This window comes from Crassostrea angulata, chromosome 10 (assembly GCF_025612915.1).
Source record: "Crassostrea angulata isolate pt1a10 chromosome 10, ASM2561291v2, whole genome shotgun sequence".
NCBI classification, from domain to species: domain Eukaryota; kingdom Metazoa; phylum Mollusca; class Bivalvia; order Ostreida; family Ostreidae; genus Magallana; species Magallana angulata.
Window position 1 is genome coordinate 3,760,182 of NC_069120.1, and position 24,537 is coordinate 3,784,718.

General features: G+C 32.4%; 1 protein-coding gene across 2 annotated transcripts in view; it reads right to left on the reverse strand.

The window, feature by feature from the left end:
* The window catches only part of LOC128166452 (uncharacterized), a 52,884-nt gene that overhangs the window by 21,015 nt on the left and 7,332 nt on the right, over positions 1 to 24,537 (reverse strand). For both annotated transcript variants that reach the window (XM_052831627.1, XM_052831626.1), the window contains exons 2-9: positions 23,068 to 23,417; positions 20,489 to 21,444; positions 11,824 to 12,039; positions 3,656 to 3,828; positions 3,022 to 3,192; positions 2,567 to 2,719; positions 2,350 to 2,480; positions 1,237 to 1,392 (exon numbers count right to left, since the gene is read on the reverse strand). In XM_052831627.1, the coding sequence (XP_052687587.1) occupies positions 1,237 to 1,392; positions 2,350 to 2,480; positions 2,567 to 2,719; positions 3,022 to 3,192; positions 3,656 to 3,828; positions 11,824 to 12,039; positions 20,489 to 21,444; positions 23,068 to 23,417 (2,306 nt within the window). The remainder of the gene's footprint in view (positions 1 to 1,236; positions 1,393 to 2,349; positions 2,481 to 2,566; positions 2,720 to 3,021; positions 3,193 to 3,655; positions 3,829 to 11,823; positions 12,040 to 20,488; positions 21,445 to 23,067; positions 23,418 to 24,537) is intronic.

Genomic DNA, 24,537 nt, shown 5'->3' on the forward strand with positions numbered 1-24,537 from the left:
TATATACATGTATATACCTACATATTTCCGTCAGCGATATCAAACTCTATTTAAACTGAATAAACTCGGGAAAATGCCGAGCATCTCAACAAAACCTATTGCATTAATCTACCATTACGCAAAAAATACTGCCGAATTACCGATAGAATGAATTGTATTTCAGTACTTTTTTTATACATCAGATTTTGCTTAAGGTAAACAGTTCACTGTTTGATTTACCGAAGTCTCTGTTTGATTTGATACGTAAAAATTACGAAATACAGACGATAGTTCCCAGGTTACAAAGCATAAATAATGAAAACGGAACGAAAATCAGAACACGCTAACACCAATGTCATGTGTGAAAACTGTCAGCGCATTGAAATATTTAGCCTCAATTTACTTCACAAAATCGGCACCAATATATTTTGCATGTTTCAAAAATTTCTCTTCATACGCAAACTGTTGCACAACAAGCAAATTCATCATAGTCAGATCGACCCTTTTTCTAGTCTCGAGACTACCCTTTTTCGTATAATGTCATGGCTGCTTTAAACAAAGAACCTCGTTTTAGAAGTATGGAATACGAGTCTTGGTAAAATGGGTATGCAAACCCGGGCCGTGGCAAAATAAAAGCCGGGGCAGATCGACAATCGTCAATTCCAAATACGCATTATTTTGCGACAATATTTACAGCGAATACAAATATACTGGTCCATCAAATATCCTGAAATTTTAATGAGATTGGCAGATTAATAACTGCCAATCTTTTGTTTTGCCCAGACCAAGTCTTGCCTACCCATTTTACCGGATGCCGAACGCGAAGCTGAAACACGCCTTTCCTTTATTATTATTTTCGTAATTACTCAGATTTGAAACAGAATTAGCATTTAATTTTTGCAATTTATATTTTCCTTCCCATAAGGATAATTTATGCTAAACTACGTTGAATTTGCCGAGGTAGTTCTTGAGAAGAAGATTTTTAAAATGCACCCCCCTCTTTCTACAGTTTCAAGGTTTTCTCCGCTTTGAATAAAGATTGGACTTTTATTTCTGCAATTTATATTCGCCCTCCCATAAGGATGCTTTGTTCCACATTTGGTTGAAATTGGATTAGCGGTTTTAGAGAAGAAGTTCAAAATGTAAAAAGTTTACAGACGGACGGACGGACGGACGGACAGACGGACGACGGACAGAATGTGATCAGAATAGCTCACTTGAGCTTTCAGCTCAGGTGAGCTAATAAAACTAAAGTACGTTGGTCAGAATTTTGCTGATCTCGTTGGCTGTTATTTTGATGATGTGAATCTGACTCTCGGGTTGCTGCGTATATTGGAACTTTGCACGTAGGTGATTAAGATTTTTAAGAAGAGATTCAAGATTTTCTTCAATATTATTCTCTTCATGTTTTTCCTGAAATCAAAGAACATTTGAAACAATTGTTTAAAACATTTACTATAGTAATCATTTATAAATATGGGAATTGAAACAAAGCGTTTATGTAAATCATTGTTGACGGTTTGTTATCGTTCTTTTTTCATTGTAAGGTGAGCGCCTTTTGGCTTTCAGTGCCATCATCTGCCTAGAACATGGAGTCTTTACTGATACCTTAACAGTCTTAACTGATACCTTGACAGTCTTTACTGATACCTTGACAGTCTTTACTGATACCTTGACAGTCTTTACTGATACCTTGACAGTCTTTACTGAATAAGATACCTTGACAGTCTTTACTGATACCTTGACAGTCTTTACTGAATAAGATACCTTGACAGTCTTTACTGATACATTGACAGTCTTTACTGATACCTTGACAGTCTTTACTGATACCTTGACAGTCTTAACTGATACCTTGACAGTCTTTACTGATACCTTGACAGTCTTTACCTTGACAGTCTTTACTGATACCTTGACAGTCTTAACTGATACCTTGACAGTCTTTACTGATACCTTGACAGTCTTTACTGATACCTTGACAGTCTTTACTGATACCTTGACAGTCTTTACTGATACCTTGACAGTCTTAACTGATACCTTGACAGTCTTTACTGATACCTTGACAGTCTTTACCTTGACAGTCTTTACTGATACCTTGACAGTCTTAACTGATACCTTGACAGTCTTTACTGATACCTTGACAGTCTTTACTGATACCTTGACAGTCTTTACTGATACCTTGACAGTCTTTACTGAATAAGATACCTTGACAGTCTTAACTGATACCTTGACAGTCTTAACTGATACCTTGACAGTCTTTACTGATACCTTGACAGTCTTTACTGATACCTTGACAGTCTTAACTGATACCTTGACAGTCTCTACTGATACATTGACAGTCTTTACTGATACCTTGACAGTCTTTACTGATACCTTGACAGATACTGAGAGCGTCTGTTCACTGGAATCACCGAACCTGTCTCTAACTTCTATTGTAATCTGGACCGTGTGGTTATTGGAAGAAGGACCCGCGGGTAAAACAAACGGTGGAGAGGAAGACTCATCTGAAAAGGTACATAAAGGTGTGCATTTGTGTTTATCACCGGAATTTATTCATCCCTCTTGTCGTATAATTATGCTTTATGCTTACATCCCTGATAAATCAACACTTGGCCAACATCAGCCGTGCGGTACCAGATAGAGTAAACCAATGGCACGGTGGTTTCTAGATCCCATGTGGTGTAGTTCTCCCCTGCTATCCAACCCCAACACTCTACAGAAAACTCTGTCTGAAGCACCAAGCCTGCATTTAAAAAGAGGTTCTTATAAAGAACAGATACCACAGAACATTGATGAACTATGGTAGAGGTACGTTGGATCGTTAAAATAAAAAAACAAAAACAAATAAAGCTAACAAGCAAAATGTTTCTTATTTTTATCTTTGCAACATAACGGTGTTTAAAATAGTTATTTATTGGGACCTGTGACAAATGTCTTCTAAAAATTTAATCGCGATGAAATGTAAAGGAAAATGAAAAAAAATCTAATCATATTCAATGCCAATGAGTCATAGTATATGTAGTATTTTAAACATAAGAAAATTACCTTTCTTTGGTTTGATCTCACACTGACCATTGTTTGGTGGAGTGTTAGTATGAAGAGAGAATAACCATGGGATCGGTTGTTCAAAATGTTGAGACGTTTTTCTCTCCACATATACAATGTACGATGTCCCTGGTAAAAGATCACTCGTGTCGACAGTAATCGTATCTTTTTCTGTAATAAACATTGATCATTTGGTTTAAACAATAGTAGTGTGTGTGTGTGTGTGTGTGTGTGTGTGTGTGTGTGTGTGTGTGTGTGTGTGTGTGTGTGTGTGTGTCATTCCGGTTTAAACTTTTAAGCAATAGCCAAAATGGCAAAGCAATTTTTTTGTTTTTTCTTGGACATTGCCTAAATAGATGATGCTTAATAACATAATTCGTAAGAATACAAGGAAAGGAAAAACTCCAGGTGGAGTATTGCTACCTATCGAAATGGCAGTCTTAAAGTTGATCCGTGTTAAAATTTACACGGATTGGCCCACTGATTAATCAATCAAAACTTCCTATTCAAAAAGACATATGCAGACATCAGTGATTTACCATGGTAATTAAATGTAAATTTTCGGTAATCAGAGGCAAATCATGCGATCAAACAACATTTAAATACAGTAAAGCATTGTTAGATTGAAAGTTACCAAAGTGTACGCTTCTACTAGATGTTGGCAGAGCTTTCTCATGATGCTGAAAAAAATATAAATTCTCCACAATTCCATAGAATTCTACTTGAGAAGAACAGTTGGCTGAGACTTTGGCGATGAACTTCCTTGATAAACTGGCTCTTGGCTTACAGTTGTCTAAACAGTAAATCCTAAAATAGTAAAAAACAACAACTAAGATTATTGTGGCAATTACTCATAAAATACAATCAAAGTTAGGTTCCGTGAAAATCAACGGATGTGAATCACTCATATAATCAAATATCGCTATGCGTTTGAACTCTACTTGAGAAGAACAGTTCTCTGAAACTTTGGCGACGAACTTATATAGTTTTTCCAATGCCTCTCAAAATCTGAGAATCTACATATTTTGAACAAAGTATTTTTGCTCAGTTTTGGAAATTATGTATATGTACTTGTAAATATGTATTGCTTTATTATAAGAATTAAAAATTTCTGCTTTTTTTATACAAATTCCTCTCTTTTTTATACAAATTCCTCTCTTTTTCAATATGGAATTAAGTGTTTGTCAAATGTCACTTGCATTTCAATTTTCCTAATAAACTACTCCTCACATACTTCCCATAGATCTTTTTCACATTAACAGTCTACAAATTAGTGTTCAGTATTCTCGATAGTGTTCGTGTTTTTTTAATAAAAGAGCCGACTGGGAATTTTTTGAAATTGTAACATTGTGAAGGTAAACATTTGTTGATATTATTCTATTTAATATTTCAAATTGTAGCCATTACATTTTGAACTCTTAAGTGTTTTAAATGGAAGTTCAAATATTTTTTCTAAAATTTGTTGTTAAAGATAAAGCCTCTTCATAGCCATTTATATAAAGATATAGTTTGCCCTTTGTTTTCCTTACTAAATTCATTATACATGTCTTTGCAACGGTTTGTATGAGTTGGTATACCCGAGCAAGACTTGGCTTTTATTTCATTAGAGGGTAAGGAAACTAAAAATATGTTTTACAATAAATCAATTATTAAACATATATTGTTAATTGCATTTATTTTCATTAAAACCCCCGGAACAATTAATAAATCAAGGAAATTGATCGCTTAATTAAAATTTCCCACCGCAATAGGAGCTGCAAAGCATCGGACTTTAATCTACGACGTGACACCATGTATTCCGGTTTTTTATTAACATATTGTCAGATCATGATATTCGCACCAAATGAAAAGTTCTGGGAAAACTGTAATAAAATTGATTTGAGACCGTTATTTTACCTTTGACTTTCCACTAAATTACAAACCAACGTCAAATGGAACATGTTCATCGAAATCTCAAAGCGGAGGTTAACTAGTGTCTGTGGAATCTCCACGTAGTTTGGTAAACTGTCAACAGATGCCAAGTATCGTAGAAAATATATATGTGCCGTCGTTATTTCGACTTGGTTATTCGGACCTAAACATCCCGATTACAATTACAACATACTCTTTTATTCAACGAAGAAATCGACTTGGATTAAAAATTTACTCGAGGTCATTTTCAAATTGAATGATAGCATCTGTCATTTACTAAATAAAAATTCTTACATATTTATGCATACTTGTATTTATTCTTTAGATTGACGTGTGAACCTAAACATTATTAATTTTGTTCAGAACAGAAAGTCATAAATCAGTGTTTTATTCAGAGCACTGTGTACATTGTATATGCAAACCAAACCGGAATAGATGGTGTGACGTAAAATAATTCCTTTGGTTTTTAATACAAAAGAGTTCTACATCATGGCAGCCTCCAGTAAATACGATTTTTCTAACTTCAAACGAGCATTAATGCTTAATTATGAAGTTTACTATCAAAACAGCATGACCACTCGTGATAATTCAAACCACTTTAATACTGTAAATTCCTTTTATTACGCGAGTACTTAATTCCGCGATCCCGCTGGTTTGAATTAAATCGCGGGAATATAAAATCGCGAACGTGGAATTTTTTTTCTCTCTTTCTTATGGTTCTCAACTATTAGAAAATAATGGCGAGATTTTAAATTCCGCGGAGGGTGCTTCTCGCGATTTTACGCGGATATTAATTCCTCGCGTTTAATTAGGAATTTACAGTATACAATATAGATAAAATATGTTTTTGACTTTCCTTACCCTTTAATATTTTCTTCATTTAATCATTCAAATGTTGCTCTCTTTAGAGTTGCAATTTTCAATAAAAGTTGATTTTACATTCCGATTTTCGATTGTGTATTTTCTAATGTGTTTAAACTCAGAAAAACACCCTCATTTTCAAAAGATCTTGTATATGTATAAAACCAGCATAAATATTGTTTAGAAATATAGAACTTTTATAAACTTTTATTTTTGGGTTGAACTAAAGGTTTTCATATGGCACATTCATAAATTCTTAGACATGTTAAAAGGAAAGTCCATACCTTTTACCTATAGGTTTTTCGTTTTTTCTTTGTAAGGTATATCCATTTTGTGTTTGAAAATATAGTACTTCTAATCCAACTACTTTAGAGTTGAGCTAAATCCTGCCTTTCAAACCACTATTTCTATATTCCTAAATAACAGTATTTTTCTTTACTTTGTGAATCTTACCTCCCCACAAAACTTGGATTTTTTTTTATTAATTCCTTTTTATTATAAAAACAGATTCAGTGTTAGGTAAATGGGGAGTACGAAATAATTTAATTTTGGCAAAACCTATAGTTTTATTACTGAGATTCTGTTAATTGAAGAGAGTTTACTTGAATTCATTGGTTTATAATTCTTTTTAATTCTGATAACTTTGGCTCATAGTTAAAGTCAGACAATATCATCTAGAGTTACTGAATATTGAATTCCTATACTAAATCAAAGGTTGAGTAATTCAAGTTTAATTTCCTTCTGACAGGGTGAACTACATCACTTTAAAATTTCTTCAGGCAAAAAAGTTATAATTCCTAACTTATTTAATTCGGTAATCTGTAGTAGTTCATTGGAGCTTTTAAGTGTCCTAGTAATAAAATATCCCATGTTGTTAAAAAAACTTTTAAAATCACTCGTTTGTTCACTAGGCCCTGGACTTTTATCATTTTTCATGTGTTTCAGGAATTTCAGAACTACTGCTTTGTTAATGTACCTTCAAAAATATCTGATTCTTCCTTTTTTAGTTTAGGTATAAAGCAGTTTTTAAAAAAAATTATGTATATTTTCTTTTTCTAAAGTATCCCTTTTTATAAGGTTCTTGTAGAATTTTTTGTTTCAATTACTTTTTTTTTGTTGATTTCTAAAAATTAATCCATTCTCCTATTCTATTACCATTTTTGTTTATTTATATAGTTTTTCGACTCTAACAAAATATTTTGTTGTTTTTTCCCTGGTCTGTTGAATTTGTTTTGACCTTTTAGCCTTGTAGTACGGATTTCTTCCGATTCATTATGTTTATCCTCGAGTTGTTGAATGGGTTCTTGCGTCATATTTATTAATTTTTTTAAGGAGGCTGATTTTGGATTTTTTGGTGGAAAACTACAATAGCAAAACTTTATTTTTGAACCATATATCATTTACACAATTTCTTGTTTATTTGCGTAGTAATACGAAAATCGACTGCATAATTGGAGGTATTTTGAGAAATTTGTATGCATACATGTGACATGATACTTCACATTAAATTGATTAGAATGATAAAACATGTCCTCAACTGTAGTTGGTATCAATTGAAGCTGCATTCAAACAAAAGAAATGGCCGATGCTAGACCGTTTTAACGAATAAGAATTTTTAAATGATTCTCTTAAGTCCATATTTTTCCTTAGCAACTGGCTGTTTTCTGTTACTGAATAAAGCTTGAATACATTTGATATAAAAGTCTAGCCTATTTCCACAAATAGCAACAGAGATTGCTCTAAATTGTGTTTAAATCAAGTAACTATATTTGTTTTTCTTAAAATTTTCTTATCCAACATATATGTTTTAAAATCGTACATTTTGATGCTTTGATTTTGGGAAAATTAATTACTTTTAGTTAATTACTTTGAAGTGGCTATGATTTGCCATTTTTTTATCTTCAGTCTCCTTTACTATGGCAACAGTTGCCTTGGGCAACAAATTTAATGCTTTATCACACCATTTACAATACCTTTCCAGAACACTTTTATACTTTTACTTTAGGGTTATTTGGATGTGTTTTCTCTTTTTCTGTGTTAATCTGCAGATTGAACTATTCTTAATGACATGAACATTCAAACAAAAGGCCCATGGGGCCACATCGCTCACCTGAGCAACAACGACTTTTATGGGCGTTCAAAGGATATTGTACCATATGGCCCCTCGTTTGAATAACAAAAAATAAATATTGTAAAGTATTTGAATTTTACATTTATTTTTGCATACACTTGATCTTTGACATTGTACCTTTATGTAATGCCATTTTTCCAAATTTAAGAAAATCTTATGCAAGATATAAAACTAAACTTTTGGTAGGGGTACACCGTTAACTTCCAATTCCCTATATTTTCGTTCTGTCCTTTAACCCCCCCCCCCCCCACTATAAGAAGCGATCGAAATATTTGAGAGTATATATGTACATTTTCTTCCTTAATACTTACTAGTTGTTTTATTAGTCCCCTACCGGTTTTCACCGGAGGGGACTATAGCTTTCCTCTGCGTCCGTCAGTCCCTCTGTCCGACCGTCTGTCTGTCCCACTTCAGTTTTCCACACTTTTTTCTTTATGCGTTTGAGGAATAATAATTATGAAAGAAGGTGTTGCAGTTCCTATGCTAATTTTCCCCAAATGAGTTACAGATAAAATAGAAAAATCAAAGTTACAGAATTCGATGTAAATCTTTTTTTCCATGCAACGTTGTAAATAAAGCAGTGTAGAATATTATTTCGAAAGTTTGTATTAACTCATTTAAGACCATGAAATAAATTTTAAAATGGTTACACAGACAAATGTGACAGAATTCCCGCTATATAAAAGGGAAATCCTCGTCATTGTGAAAAATGCCTCCTTGAAACAAAATTAATTTAATCTTAACGTTTGGAGTAAGACAATTTTTTGCAAACTGTCATTTCCGATTTTTGTTTCAAGGAGGCACATTTTTAATAAATCTGACTTTTGGAAAAAAATCATTAATACCTTTGAAATCTATAAACGATGTAAAAAATTTCCCCCTATTATTTCAACCCTAGATTAGTCGAGTGGTGACGCAGATAGAATAGATTATAACTATGACTTGTATTTTTGACTGGGTTCGAATTAGAATGCATCAATGTAGACAGTTGATTTTTCACCCTTTTTATGAAATAAACGGTAAATAAAGATACATGTACAGGTTGTTAAAAGCAAACACAATCATTTTAGAAAGTTTGAATCGGTGACGAGGCAATAAGTTACTGAAAATATGTACGAAAAAATTTGTACTTTTTTACTTTATTTAGATACTATAGAAACATAGGATGGTTATAATTACAACTAAATAAGATTTATTCATGTATCTCAAGAATGATATTTTAAACACGCTGGACAGTAGATATCAAATTGAGATATGTTAACATTCGAATACAGAAAGCATGTATATGGTTATCTTTCTAACTGTATTTGGTGGCTGTCGTGTTCGATAGAAATGCGCGTAAAATGTTTGTTTGTTTTGCCTCCGTACGGAACATACCCGCTACGTAAATATAGTCGTCTACGTAATGTTTCTATATTTAGATGTGGCTCTCAAGCGATACGGATATTTAAAGGTCCTTTCCACGTTAGGGAATAGTCCCACTGTCTTGCAACACCTTCTTTGCTGAACAGCTTCAAAATGGCAAACTACAGATCAAGTTTACACTTTTGTAGCGTCCGGTTGACATATTTTCGAGAAATTTAATTTTTTATATTCCATTTTTTTATATTCGGGTTCGATATTTTGCATAACAGTGCATTGTTTTCACAATTTCCACAAACCGGTAGGGGACGTGTATTGCTCATGCAATACTCTCAGAATGCTTTTTTTTTAAATTATTATAATATCTATTGTTCGATATTACACCAGTTGGATGAATGAACTATTTAGGAAAAAGATTTTATCTTAAAAATTCTTAAAGATGTGAAGAATAAAACTGTGCCTCAATGCGCTCAATTCCTCAAATTAAAAACATTCAAAAATTTAGTTGGTTTCCCCATTATAAACGACTGTTGTTTACCTGGCGTAAGCTCCCGTGACTTTTAACCTTACTTACTTGATTGATGAATACACTCAAATGGATATGTTGTCACATGACATGTAAAAGAGTTATTATATTATAGTCAATGTATTGATAGGTATATCACTGTATTTTTTAAGAACCATCCATTATTTTTATCTTTATTCAAAAACAACAAATGGCTACAAACCAGGGTGATATCACGCTGTAATAGTTTCTTAGGAATAGCGATAATGCCTTTATCCCCGTAAAGAAATGCGTCAGAACTATGGAAACTATGGAAACTGTTTTAACGGTGTCGTTTTTATTCACCCATGTCTGTGGAATTCATATAATTCTGAATCATCGTACAAGTACATTGTACAAGTATTTAACGTTTAGCGAGACATTTCTAATGTATGATCAACCAAAATCTCAGCGTCAATCATAGAATTATAAGCAAGATACAGAGCTCACAATTTTGCTAAATTTTTAATTTGGTATTTCCTATTCAGCATCTAAAATGTAAACAAATAAAATGGCCTCATATCTGTGTACAAAGCTCTGTATCTTGCTTATAATTTGAAGCTTAACACTCAAATATGGTTAGTAAATAGAAATTGTAAACAATTAAACAGAAGAGACATGCACTAAAACAAAGAGCACAATTTATTTTTGAAAATGAATCATACATATACCTAGTACATATTTCCATCAGCGATATCAAACTCTGTTTAAACTGAATAAACTCGAGAAAATGATGAGCATCTAAACAATATACATTGCATTAATCAACCATTAAGCAAAAGATCATACCGAATACCAATAGAATGAATTGTATTTTAGTACTTTGTTAATACATCAGATTTTGCTTATTTGCAAAGTTAAACAGTAAATTGTCTGATTTACCGAAGTCTATGTTTGATTTGATACGTAAAAATTACAAAATATAGGCGATAGTCCCCCAGGTTACAAAGCATAAATTATATGAAAATGAACGAAAATCGAAACAAGCTAACATAACACAACCATCAAATGTGATGAATTTGTCAACGCAAATTAATATTTAACCTCAATTTACTTCACAAAATCGGCACCAATGTATCTTGCATGTTTCAAAGATTCCCTTTGCACGCGAACTGTTGCATAACATTTGTCAGATCGACCCGTTTACCATTCAACATGGCTGCTTTAAACAAAGAACCTACTTTTACACCGTCCCGTTTTAGAAGTATGGAATACCAAACCCGAAGTTATAATCTGATCGAAACACGCATTTCCTTTATTATTATTTTCGTTATAACTCAGATTTGAAGCAGAATTAGCCCATACCTTTTGCAATTTATATTTTACTTTCCATAAGGAATATTTATGCTTAATTACTTGAATTTGACTCAGTAGTTTTTAATGTACCCCCCCCCCCTTTCTACACTTTCGAGGTTTTCTCCGCTTAAAGCTTTGAATAAAGATCGGTCTCTCATTTTTGCAATTTATATTCGCCTGCCCATAAGGATGATTTGTGCCAAATTTGGTTGAAATTGGTCAAGCGGTTTTAGAGAAGAAGTTCAAAATGTAAAAAGTTTACAGACGGATGAACAGACAGGCTGACGGACATACGGACGACGGACAAAATGTGATCAGATTAGCTCATTTGAGCTTTCAGCTCAGGTGAGCTAAAAAGAAGACATCACAAAAACATGAACATTCAATAAAAAAAGACATCACAAAATATTTGAATATCAAAAATACGTCGGTTTCGAAATTAAAATAAAAACTAGGATAAAGCAGGATAATGTTTTTTTTTCATTAAAAAAATAGGATAAAAAAGGATGATTTTTTTTTACATAGAAATTCATTACCAATTAGTATCATAAACGATATACAACAAACCAACACTCGAGCAATTCAGCCCTCTGGCCTCGGCCCTCTGGCTGATACACTCGAGCCTTGGTTGATGTGGGATGTGATAAGATTTTGTCAGGTATCATTCTCTCTCTATATAAATATTAAATATACGTACTGTGTGGTGCATCGAGTATTGTTCACATCCAGATATAGATGAAGGAATTGGAATAGAAATTCTACGTTGTTTAGGTCGTTGAAAACACCCAGTGCAATTTCGAATACGCCCAGTTCACTCCTAAGTTCATAAGAGTCTTGTATAAAAGATGCATTTGTGAGATTTGTGACCGAAAAGTTTTTCATTTCTGGTTGACCCCAGAGGTCTGCTGAAAGCCTAAAGAAAAATCGTTTTCTTGTGTTAAAGAGAAATAAAATAATCCTATTAAAACATACACATACATTTGCTTTAAAGATATTTATATCAATTGAGCATTTTCTAATCATTTTTTTTATAATAAAACATATTGGTATTAATACTGCCACTTAGAAAATAGAATCCACACCAACCTAATTTAACGCAAATCTCCGCATATTATTATACCGATTATAAACTACCAACATTTATTCACATACCAATACAAATAAATGTTCACTTTGTTAAATGACGTCTTGGTTACGATTTTTGAGATTTAATATGTGTATATCTTTTTGAGATTGATTCAAACTTTAAGCATTGTTCATTAAACACCGAATAATTTAATTCTGGTTGTAACGCGCTTTCTGATTGGCTAAAAAAATTGTTTTATATCGTATAAAGAATGTTGCCTACGTCATAGTAAGACTAACGTCAAAAACGTATCAATACCCCTGACGTTACGTTTGAATTGTGTACAATTTGACATCATTTTAAAGGTCAAATGAGTTAAAAGTTAAAAAATTAAATTATAAGCAATGAATTCAATATTTATTAGTTTTATACGATATAAAATGGTTTGAAACAGTTTACGCTTTCTTATAAACCGCTTCGCGGTTTATAAAGCGTAAACTGCCCCAAACCATTTTATATCGTATAAAACAAATAAATATTGAATTCATTCCTTAAATATTTACATTTGCAAATACATTTTCTTAGGCTATATGAACCTATAGAATAGCGAAAACGTTCAATATTCTGTATGAACTTTTTCATGACGTCACAATGATCATAGCACGCGCTTATCGCTTATCGCTTGGATTATTTTAAACATGAAATTTCGGTAATTATAACAGTTCTGAACGATTTGTCTTTTTCAAACGTAAATATAAATAATAAACAGCAATGTTAAAAAGTTCACCGGGATATGAAGTTGGTTGGTACGTGATGAAATCTACTGAGAACCCCTTCTGGCATCACAGGATTTGATCATGTGACCAACCAACTTCAAATCCCTAGTGAACTTTTTAAATTGCTGTTTATTTCTTAAATATTTAAGGCATGAATTCAATATTTATTAGTTTTATACGATATAAAATGGTTTGAAACAGTTTACGCTTTTTTATAAACGAACGTTTCATAAAAAAGCGTAAACTGTTTCAAACGAACGTTTTATAAAAAGCGTAAACTGTTTCAAACCATTTTATATCGTATAAAACTAATTTATAATGAATTCATTGCTTATAATTTGATTTTTTTACTCTTCAGTGTAGATAAAAACGGTCATTTTACCTTTAAAATGACGTAAAACTTTACAAAATTCAAACGTAACGTCAGGCGTATTGATACGTTTTTGACGTTAGTCTTACTATGATGTAGGCAACATTCTTTATACGATATAAAATAATATTTTAGCCAACCAGAAAGCGTGTTACAACCAGAATTAAATTATTTCTGTATGAACGTTTTCATGACGTCACAATGATCATAACACGCGCTTATCGCTCGTCGCTTGAATTATTGTAAACATAAAATTTCGGTACTTTTTAAAGTTCTGAACGATTCGTCTATTTCAAACGTAAATAAAAGTAATAAACCGCAATGTTAATTAGTTCACCGGGATATGAAGTTGGTTGGTACGTGATCATATCTATTGAGAACCCCTTCGGGCTTCACAGGCTTTGATCACGTGAGCAACCAACTTCATATCCCGGTGAACTTTTTAAGGTCAAGATCTTGTAAGTGAGAGGTGCCTACAGGTTCATAAAATTTAAGATATAAATTCTTTCCATAATGCTTCAAAACAATAGCATTGTTTGATAGGGTGTACCGGGGCTGAAATTTTTGGTAAACACAACAAAAAATCGTGTTTTAATCAGTCATTTTCAATGAAATATGAAGGAATTGAGGAAAACAATTAGGAGTTTTGTCCATTTTGGATAATAAAATATATCTAGAATGCCTACAGTCTCCCAAAAACGGAATGAAACAAGCTTTTGACTTCCTCTTTAAAATAATGTCAAATTGAATATAGATATCGGGATTACTTTTCCCAGGGTTTAACATAAAATGTCAAGAAAATGTTTACTTTTCTATTTAACTCCTTTAGAGCCAAAAAGTACGGAAAAACGATGATTCTTCAAATCAATTATGACGTCATAATGGTTCTATCACCAAAAAGACACACAGGAATCACTTATCGAGATGACTTTACCCATGAGTTAACATAGAATGTCAAGAAATCGTACGTGATCAAATCTACTGAGAAGCCCTTTGGGATTCACAGGATTTGATCACGTGACCAACCAACTTCATATCCCGGTGAATTTTTTAACATTGTTGTTTATTTCTTAAATGACACCATATTTCCAAGTAGTTGTATACGCTGTCCCAATCTTCGATTCAAAGTTGCCTAATTAATTAATATTTGTAATTACCTCTAGGTTCAAAAGGTTTGCAAAAATTCCAACATTTCTCTTTTGAAACACTTTCACTAGCTTAATAGGGTTTAATACACGGTTAAAAACATGACTTTTGGGGTTTTACATGTACATTACGAAAAAAATTGAAAGGACCCGTATGATAACGTTGAAAATATATGAGTTATTCTAAGTTACCTCCGAATGGAGAAAAAATGTCAACATTTTCACATTATACGTCTCCGAAAGGAATATGTTTTCTATCCTGTAATTTTTTTCTAGTAAAAACTAATAATGTGTCAATCACGATATCTTGAATAGTTTCACTCTCATTAATTTCAGTTATAGTTCTTTCACATGAAAGTGTATTTTTACTAAAAATTGTCCAATTTTGAGAGTACAAAAGCTTGGGACGGACTGTAATAACTTCCATAAATAAAAAAGTTTGATCTTCCTTCTATGAAAAAAAATACGGATCAATTATAAAATTGTGCAAATACAGATAGAAATTCTAAAATACCAACATTAAAATGATGCTTTTTTGTAATTCATATAGGCTCTATCTTTGCAGAAAAATAGTAAGCAAACTCATAACAATCAAAGGCTTTAGTTCATTAAACAATATGATGTTTTCTTTGGTGATTTATGTTTGTGTCTTTTATTAATAAACAATTTCTTATTGAGTCCGTGACTAAATATTGTTAATAGGTAAAAGAGACGCGTATGAAGGAAGTGAACATTGCAGCACAAAAGTCGTTACCTTCATAGCCAGAAACACCAAACAAAGCATTTTAAAATGTCAATATGAATATCTCCTTCTGAAACATTGAATCGATTAGTAAAAATAAAGAGTGAGCATAAGTACGAAAAATATCACTATTGTCGATCTGCACTTTATTCTGAAAAAAAAAGCCAATTATTTTATAGCGAGCGCAGCTCGCCGGCGCGCAGCGCCGGCGCAAAGCGAGCTCTACCGGCAAGGCGTGTGTGAATAGAAAATTCGGACTATTTGCACATTCATTCAACGGATTTTTTTGGCGTCAGTAAATCGGACCAGTAATGCCTTGTTTTAATCGTCCCAGTAGTTCCCTGTAATTATGGTTTCCCATTTCACACTCTCACGAGAACAAGATAAAAGACTATGTACATGTACATGCATTGAAACAACGCCAATTTCCGGAGTTATCGTCCTTTCGAGTGACGTCACAATGGATTTCTTACACATTAATCCGACAGAGTAAATTTCGACCCACAATGCAATTCCTCAATGTCGGCCGATCTCACTAGACTGGATACCATCTCGCGAGAATCAGCGTAAAACTTTTGAGAAACAGATAAATTGTGTAATTTCCAGAACATCATGCTTTTTAAATAAACCAAACAATATTTTTCGCGTAGTTTTTTCTAGTGTGTTTTTAAAGAGACAGACTACACTTGACTGACGTGAACGTTGGCGTCACAATAAGGGGAAACTACTCTAAGTAGTTATTGTAAATCTGCTGAAATATGAATACCAAAATCTTCTCAAAATCTTGCAGAGCTAACGAATCGGGACATTTCTTCAGAGATAGGAAACAACTGTAACTTGCTCTCATTTGGATGAATGCTCACAATTATTTTATTCACTATATTTACGGTAATTTCCAGGAACGTTTTTTAAATGGGGCGTGGCAACATCATTCAAAAAATCTTCATAAGCAAAAAGAAAAATAAAATTCTCAAAATCAGGAAAATTCTAATCGGGGTGGGGAATGGGGAGTGCGTGGTATGCCTTTAGCTCTTTAGCTGCTCAAAAGTGTCTTTATTTTCACTACTTTTTACGATAATACATGCTCCCTGGGGATCCATTTTCCTTATGTGATCAACAAATTTTTTTTATACGTAAATTTGATTTTTTTTAAACGGGGGAGGGGGGGAATCTGTGATGAGTCAATTTTTATTTGTAAGTTTAATAAAAATGTTTGGTGCAAAAAAAGAGGAAATAAAATGCAATGTACATTATGTTAAAATCTTTATTATTCAACAACAGTTTATCTGATATAAATTCTATATTGGCGTGCGACCAGTATATAAACAATCTGATTAAAATCAGATCTTTGATCCGTTCCGACAAATTCTGATGTCTCTACACTTTGGTTAGCGACTATCAGAATTTCGGAGCGTTACAAAGATCTGATTTTAATCAGATTGGTATATAAATAAATAAAATTTTTTATGAATTATGAATAATGAAAATGTACTGGAAAAATAGGTATATTTATTTTATTTTGCATTCAAATTCATTTACTTTACGTCACTACTTTTATTTTTATTGATTTATCATAACTCATTTTGATCACCTGCTGCGCTCGCCCCAACGGTCGCACCGTAAAACATATTATAAGGTTATCATAATAACTACAACCATTTCCTGTCTCAAGTTGCAGTTTCCATCACTGTTTGTTGATTCCTTAATACATGTAAATGCACATATCTGTCAGTGAAAGACCATTCAAATGAAAAAATTTTAAGTTTTTTTTACATGAATAAAAATACGTTTCTTACGGGGATTTATGTATTATGGGAAAATCATCTTTTCATAATTCGAAAATCTCGGAACTCCTAGCACATCTTCTGGGTAATACTAAATCTAAACGTTGACTTTTTTTAGCTGCATACTGAATCTTAATAGTCAGCAGGCCGTGTGGCGACGCACTTTGAAAAAATTACGCACTTTGAAATTTTTTTTCAAAGTGCGTTAAATTTTGAACAAAATCAACGCACTTTGAAAAAAATTTTTCAAAGTGCGTTAAATTTTGGACCAAGTTAACCCACTTTGAAAAAAATTTTCAAAGTGCGTTATGAAGGTACATCAACATTTTTTAGTATCGACACTCTTAACGCACTTTGAAAAAATATTTTTATATCACAAATTCTGGAACTGAATTTCTATTTTTTTTTATATTATGATGATTTGTTAACACTCGTGAATCTAACTTAACGTTTTTAGAACGAAGATGGGGGTGGGGGTAAACCAAAGATACAGGTCAAATACAAGTGCATCATTTAATTGATTACAGGTCGAAGGTCACCTACCCCTCATTTTTCCTTCCAAAACATATGATATTCAGCAACTTTGGGTAAACATTTAAGATCGGAAAAAGAAATATGCTCTGTATAAGTACATGCAGTGTTATTGAATAAACGTGCTGGCCGAACAATAATTTCTCCATTGGTATGTTAAAGAATCTATGTGTTTCAACAGTTACTGTAACCCTCTTTTCGTATTCTAATCAAATAAATCACTTCAATAAAAGGATATTAACATTAACGAACATTAAATTATTATAAAATTAAAAACAAGAACTAGGATGTGGGTTAATTTTCTCGCACTGATCTTCTAAAAGATCATATTGTTTTTGATAAACATAACTAAGGTATTCTTTTTTCACATCATATTTGTAATAAGCTAGTTGAAATTTATTATACATCGATCTCCATTATTCATATATATAAATCATATTCGTTAAGGCATAGCCCAACATACTAGATAAAAGGTAAATTTGCTGCATACTCAAAAAAAGGAAAATGCAATTGCTAGGCGATGAAGTTTATGTCAATACGGATAATTCAAACCTCCCAAATTTTTTTTTCTGTGATAATTATTGTCTTATGAGAAAAGAAAAAAATTCTCTTCTAGAAACAGTTAATCAAGTTACCTGAGAATGCAATAAGTTCTTTTTTGTTAAATATATCACATTAAGCTAAACAAGGTTAAAACAATAATTTATTTTACGTGTATATAAAACTAGCAACTATTTTCACTAAACCATGAACCTTTTTTTTCAAAGTGCATTAATATCGACGATATCAACGCACTTTGAAAAAAAAGTATTTTTTTTCAAAGTGCGTTGACCTAGTCCCAAAATTAACGCACTTTGAAAAAATTTCTCAAAGTGCGTAATTTTTCAAAGTGCGTTGTAACACGGCCGGCTAGGAGGGTGTTTCAGAACAGAAAAACTTGACTTTTTCCATTGTAGCGAGGGCACAAATATATGTATTTATGATTAAGCAAAAGGTGGTGGAAGCAAACTTGGATTAGAATATAGTTTTAAATTCAGCTTAAGTTAGGATAAAGTAATCATCAATGCAAGAAGAGTCAACATTAAGAGTAAAAAAACCACATCAATAAACAATCTTGATATTAATATCTATTGTTGCTACATTAAGGGTGTTGTTTACTCAGGGTTTGAGTTCTCAAATTCGGATTGTTATAAAGTTCAATGTCATGAGTAAAATTTGTTCTAAATACAAAATGTACTTGTGAAATGAATTATAATTAACATAACATTCGATATTTCTACTATATTATGGAATTGTGCCCAAACAAAAATAGACTTTTAGCCAAACAGAGGAAATTCGGACTAAATTTTGCAGATTTTGTTTTCCGCCAAAACATTTTTGGCAGTACTCTAATATTAAAAATTAAGATTTTATATTTTAGTCTTTATAATTTAGCATATTATCTGTTATTTTTACCTCACTCATTCATTATAATAATCGTAAGGCACGAATTTAACAAATATTGAAAAATGTTTAAAATCGAGAAAAGACACCATATCTCAAAATTTTGATCATTGACAACATATAAATTATATGCCAACAGAATAAGATCGATATAAGTAGTTTAATACTATAAATCTTTTTGTATTATCATCATTCAATTTTTTGTAAAATTTGATCAAAAATGGGTTGGAATTTGAAAAGTGATAGAGGAAATTCGGACTGGAATATTTATAAAAATTGTGAACGAAAGCTTAATGCTTTGTATGCATTTAGTGTCACTGCCATTCATAAACTGTATTTCATTTTTAAAAATATTGAACAATTTGTATTATTTTCACAATTAAGAGAATCTCAAGCATAGGGTTAAATTTTAAGGGATTTTCCTTTTATTTTCCAAAAATATATAATGGCCATTAACTCAAAAAGTAGGTCATTGACCTACTTTTTTGAAAATGAAAAATAACACTACAATAAAAGGTTTATAACACACAATAGATGGTTTTTCATTATCATCAGTGGAATTTTTTTTCATTCTGAGTAAACGTCATCCTTAATTAAATTTAATATCTTATTATCTCTAACACTGCATTTGAATTTTTAGAGGTCGTTTTTAGACTGATTAGAACGGGACCGTGTAGATTTTGGGCTCGTTAGTTCCAATATGATTTACAATAAATTCTTTCAAAAAGTAAAGACAAAAATATTCTTTGTAGATGAAAATATTTTATTTCTCTACAATGCCCGCTACTTCAAAGCCCTTATGAATCGCAAAAGAGAGCACATTTGCTTAATTCTTACAGTGTCGTAAACTATGGGTGGCTACATGGCTTTTGAGAGAGGTTTGTCAGTTTCAAATAAGAGAGTAATTGCTTTTTGTATTATATTTTTCGATCATGACGCAACAAATTAAATAAGTGGCCGATAGTCACATATCAAGACTGTGTTTATATATCTATAGGCTAGCAGCTGTTGGGTTCCACCTAATACCTTACAAGAGAGTGCTTTCACTAACGCTTATGGGTTCCACCAACACGTCCTTAGTGTCATTCACTAATTTGTAACAAAAGAGTGCTCCTACTTACACTAAATGGTGTTCCACTAACACGTCCTAACGTGTCTTACTAATTTGTAACAAAACTTGAACTACTGTGGTTTCATTAATTTTCAAGGGTATCAATTTTGGAGGATAAAGTGAAATTCGCAGTTTCAAGGATACGTAAATTCGTGGCCAATGACCATACCAATACAAAATGTTGATAGAAACTGCACTTTAGTTAACACTTAATTTCGTGGATCAACTGAATAACGAAATCCACGAAAATTGGTATTCAACGAATATTGATGAAACCAAAGTAAATGGTGTTCCACCAACACGTCCTAACGTGTAATTCACTAATTTGTAACAAAAGATTGCTCCTACTTACACTAAATGGTGTTTCATCAACACGTAACAAGATATTACTTACAATTTTGAGTTCCAACAAGTTGTAATATTTTGATCATAGACAGGCAAGATATCGGCAAGAGACGTGATTCTTGAGTTATTTCTAAGTGGAAGTGAACGAAATAATAAATTATTATGGAACTTTGCTTCTGGTTCCAATATGATCTTGACATACAGGATCCCACTGGTCGTAAATTGTCCCACTTTCATTTTCAATGACACTTTGAACAGTCCCGGTGTTCTCGAAGAAAGGGTTAGCTGGACTAGTGTTGATGTTACTCTCCTTCCTGTCTTGACATTTGTAACATCCCAGAAATAGGACACCCGACCTAGAGAATCATTACCACAGCCTTTCGGGTGGGGATAGATTTGTTTCCTGCTTTTGATAACTAGATCAGTGGACATGAACACTGTGAGGGGATTAGAGCGGACTGAATTGTTAATGCTGAACATCGGTGAAGGCTGGAAGCAATAATGATCCAATACCATAACAGAGCGACTTATATTTAAAATCTGCAAGTCCTTATAAAAGGCGTTAAAATGAACAGTGATGTTTCCTTTTTTCAAATACGTATGCGAAATTATTCTGCTCTTTGATATAACTTTGAAACTTTCTCCTGGAGTGTCATCATCATATTTAACACTCAGCTGGATGTCATCCTCGACGTTTGAAAATACGAAAAACTCAACAGAAACATTGCGTTGTGTGTCGTTTGGGGTGTAAACTTCAACAGCGGGAAAGATGCTATTCCTTCGGGGAATTTGTGATAAGGTGATGGAGGTCTTTGAATACTTACTGATTACAGTTTTTACCCCGTTTGAGGAATACAACGTGAATGCTCCTGAGGTAAAATTCAGTTGTACAGACTGACCGTCACAGAACGAATGGGGCAGGGCCCATTCATCTCGCTGATGGCTCCCAACGTTGACAGTAGCATTTAACTGGGTGATAGTTATTGGAAATATCGTCGCTGTCTCCTGCAGAATATGTGTAAGGATTTTAACCAAAAAAAAAAATAAGAATGATATTACCACAAACTACCACAAATTCAGTTAAGAGTTAAAACACAAAATATACCTATAATGTATCTCGGTCATAATTATCTATGGAGAAAAATATTACCTATGAAGTGTATATTTTAAATTCAAACTTTAATATACGTATATTCACTCAACAAAAAAAGTAAGGATTGGGAAAATCTTCAATTATAGTTTCTATTTAGAAAATAGATATATTTATGTAAAATATGTCTAACATCTCTTTCTGCAAAGTAACAACTCATCCTCTAAAAGTTAATGGTAAATATCAAATACGCCAGAAGAACAAATTTGACAATTTCAATAACCAATAATTGAATAATGTGTTGAAATTTATAACAGCATTATTGTAGGCTTAAAGCTTGGTTATGTAAATGTCAACAATACGGTGTGTCGATGTATCTATTTCGTAAATGTCCGATATTTGCAATACCAACCCGTGCATGCACGTGTCAAAGTCTAGTGCACTATTATTAATATATTCGACAAATAGGTAAATACATTTCTTCTAAGAACTTCAAGTGTTTACATTAATCTTTCATTTTCATTGCAATGCTTACAGATATGATTGAAATTATAATATCTTGTTAAATTTTTGTCTAAAACTATACAAGAACAATGAATCCAACAAAAATCAACAGTCTGTGTGACCTCCCCTTGAATGTATAACAGTCTAACATTAAATTGAATGAATGAGTGGTCCTCTGGGGAATACGATCCATATTTCTTCAACAGAAAAACTTAAAGGGACTTCGACACGATTTGACCTAAAATTTTCAAATTTTATTTTTCCATTCTCAATGTTAATACTGATAAATATAGAAGTTTATAATGCTATGTCAAAGTTTGAAAGTCAAATATCAAGTTATAAGCAAGATACAGAGTTCATAATTCTTTGTTTGTAAACAAAGTTCGAATATTGTCATTTTTGACATATGTGTTGTATTGGTGTAAGTTTCAATCAAATGTATCTTTCTTTTGTTGATAATAATATTTATTAAGATATTGAATTAGTTTAAATTGTTTTTTACATGTCATTTTGTGTAAGAAATGGCAATTCTCTACATTACATTTTTTGTAAACAACTATAAGACTCGAGCTCGAGCTTTGTTTATATAACAATCAATTCTTACCTCTGTATCTCGCTTTTAACTTGACTTTAACATTCAATATTTTGGTCAATTATTCAAACTGCACCAATAAACCATTTTATACATAAAAAATAAAAATAATTTTTTTTTTATCTCAAATCGTGTCCAAGTCCCTTTAAAGTCATTGGAAAAATTTATTGCATTATTTATTATTTATTCCATGAAAATATGTGTAATTGTTCTTATTTATTGTAAGCATTAATTATTGACGGTAGTTTATGACGACACGGGAAGTGTTGACATCTTTTCTCCATTCAGAAGTCACTCGGAATACCTCACACATATCTCGTTATCATCTGGGTACTTTTGATGTCTGTTGCAATACAAAATCCCCGTGAACTTTTTATTCCTTAGTTGTGTATTGAAACCTGACAACATAACATGAAAGAATCACTATATATGAAATCCGTACCTGTACGTCGGTCACGTTCTCGTAGTGCAAGAGAATCCTCGTGTTTTGATCTTTCTGATCCAAATGGATATCGGTGTGAACAAAGAGGCTGTGCACACCATAAGGGAGGTACCAGAACTCCTTTGTTAAATTAATTTCAGTAATAATCATATTAAAGAAACGGGGTTGTTTTATAACGCAATGAGTGGTTATGTCATGCAGCGTCCAACTACACGCCGTTGTCATGGTGACATTTAATCCAGTGATCTTAATAACAATAGCGATAGGTTGATCCTGTCGGACAGGGAGAGGAACCCCTGTGTAGTCAGTAACTTCCACTTCGTTAGAGGAGTTGAGGATGTTGTTATTATCTGGTCGAGAAAAATAAATTGTATATGCATGACTACTATTAATATCAAGTATTACTTGAGCAACAAGAGGCCCATGGGGCCACATCGCTCACCTGAGCAACAATGGGCGTTCAAAAGATATTGTGCCATATGGCCCTCGGTAGAATAACAAAAAAATAAATATTGTAAAGTATTCGAATTTTACACTTATTTTTGCATACACGTAATCTTTGACATTGTACCTTCATGAAATACTGTTTTTACACAGAATAAGAAAATCCTCAGCAAGATATAGAACTAAATATTTGGTAGGGGTACACTAGGTGTTTTATAACTTCTAATTCCCTGTATTTTCGTTCTGCCCCCCACCCCCTCCCCCACTTAATAAAGCGATCAAAATATATGAGAGCATATAGGTACATTTTCTTCCTCAACTACTTACTAGTTATCGTATTTTTTTTAATAATAGTTATTGTATTTTATCAAAAAAATCCTACATGTATATATGTGATGAAGAAAATTGCACCTCAATGCGCTCAATTTCTCAAATTAAAAATATTCAACAATTTAATTTGTCTTCTCCATTATAATTAAATGACTCTTGTTTACCTCGCGTAAACTCGTGACTTTTATAACTTTACTCACACTTGATTGATGAATACACTGGAATGAAAAATGTTGTCACGTGACATGTTAAAGAGCTATAAAAATCAATGTTACCGTATTGACAGGACAACACTCTAATTTACTATGGCCCACCCATTATTTTCGTTTTTATTCAAAAATAACAAATGGCTACAAACCAGGATAGTTTTCCGCTGTAATATTTTCTTAGGAATAGCGATAATTCTTTTATCCCCGCAACAGAAATGTGTCAGAACTATGGAAACTGTTTTAACGATGTCGTTTTTATTTACTCACATTTCACAGTATTCATTGTATACAGAGGGGGCCCCAGAGAGTAGTAATATACTGTCAGCATATCATTCTTTAATTTGTTTGTGTACAAGTATTTAACATACTCTAATTCATATAGAATTTCTAATTATCAACCAAAATTTCAGCGTCAATCGTAGAATTATAAGCAAGATGATCTCAAAATTTTGCTAGGTTTGAGTCATATTTTGTTCACATGAGTTTA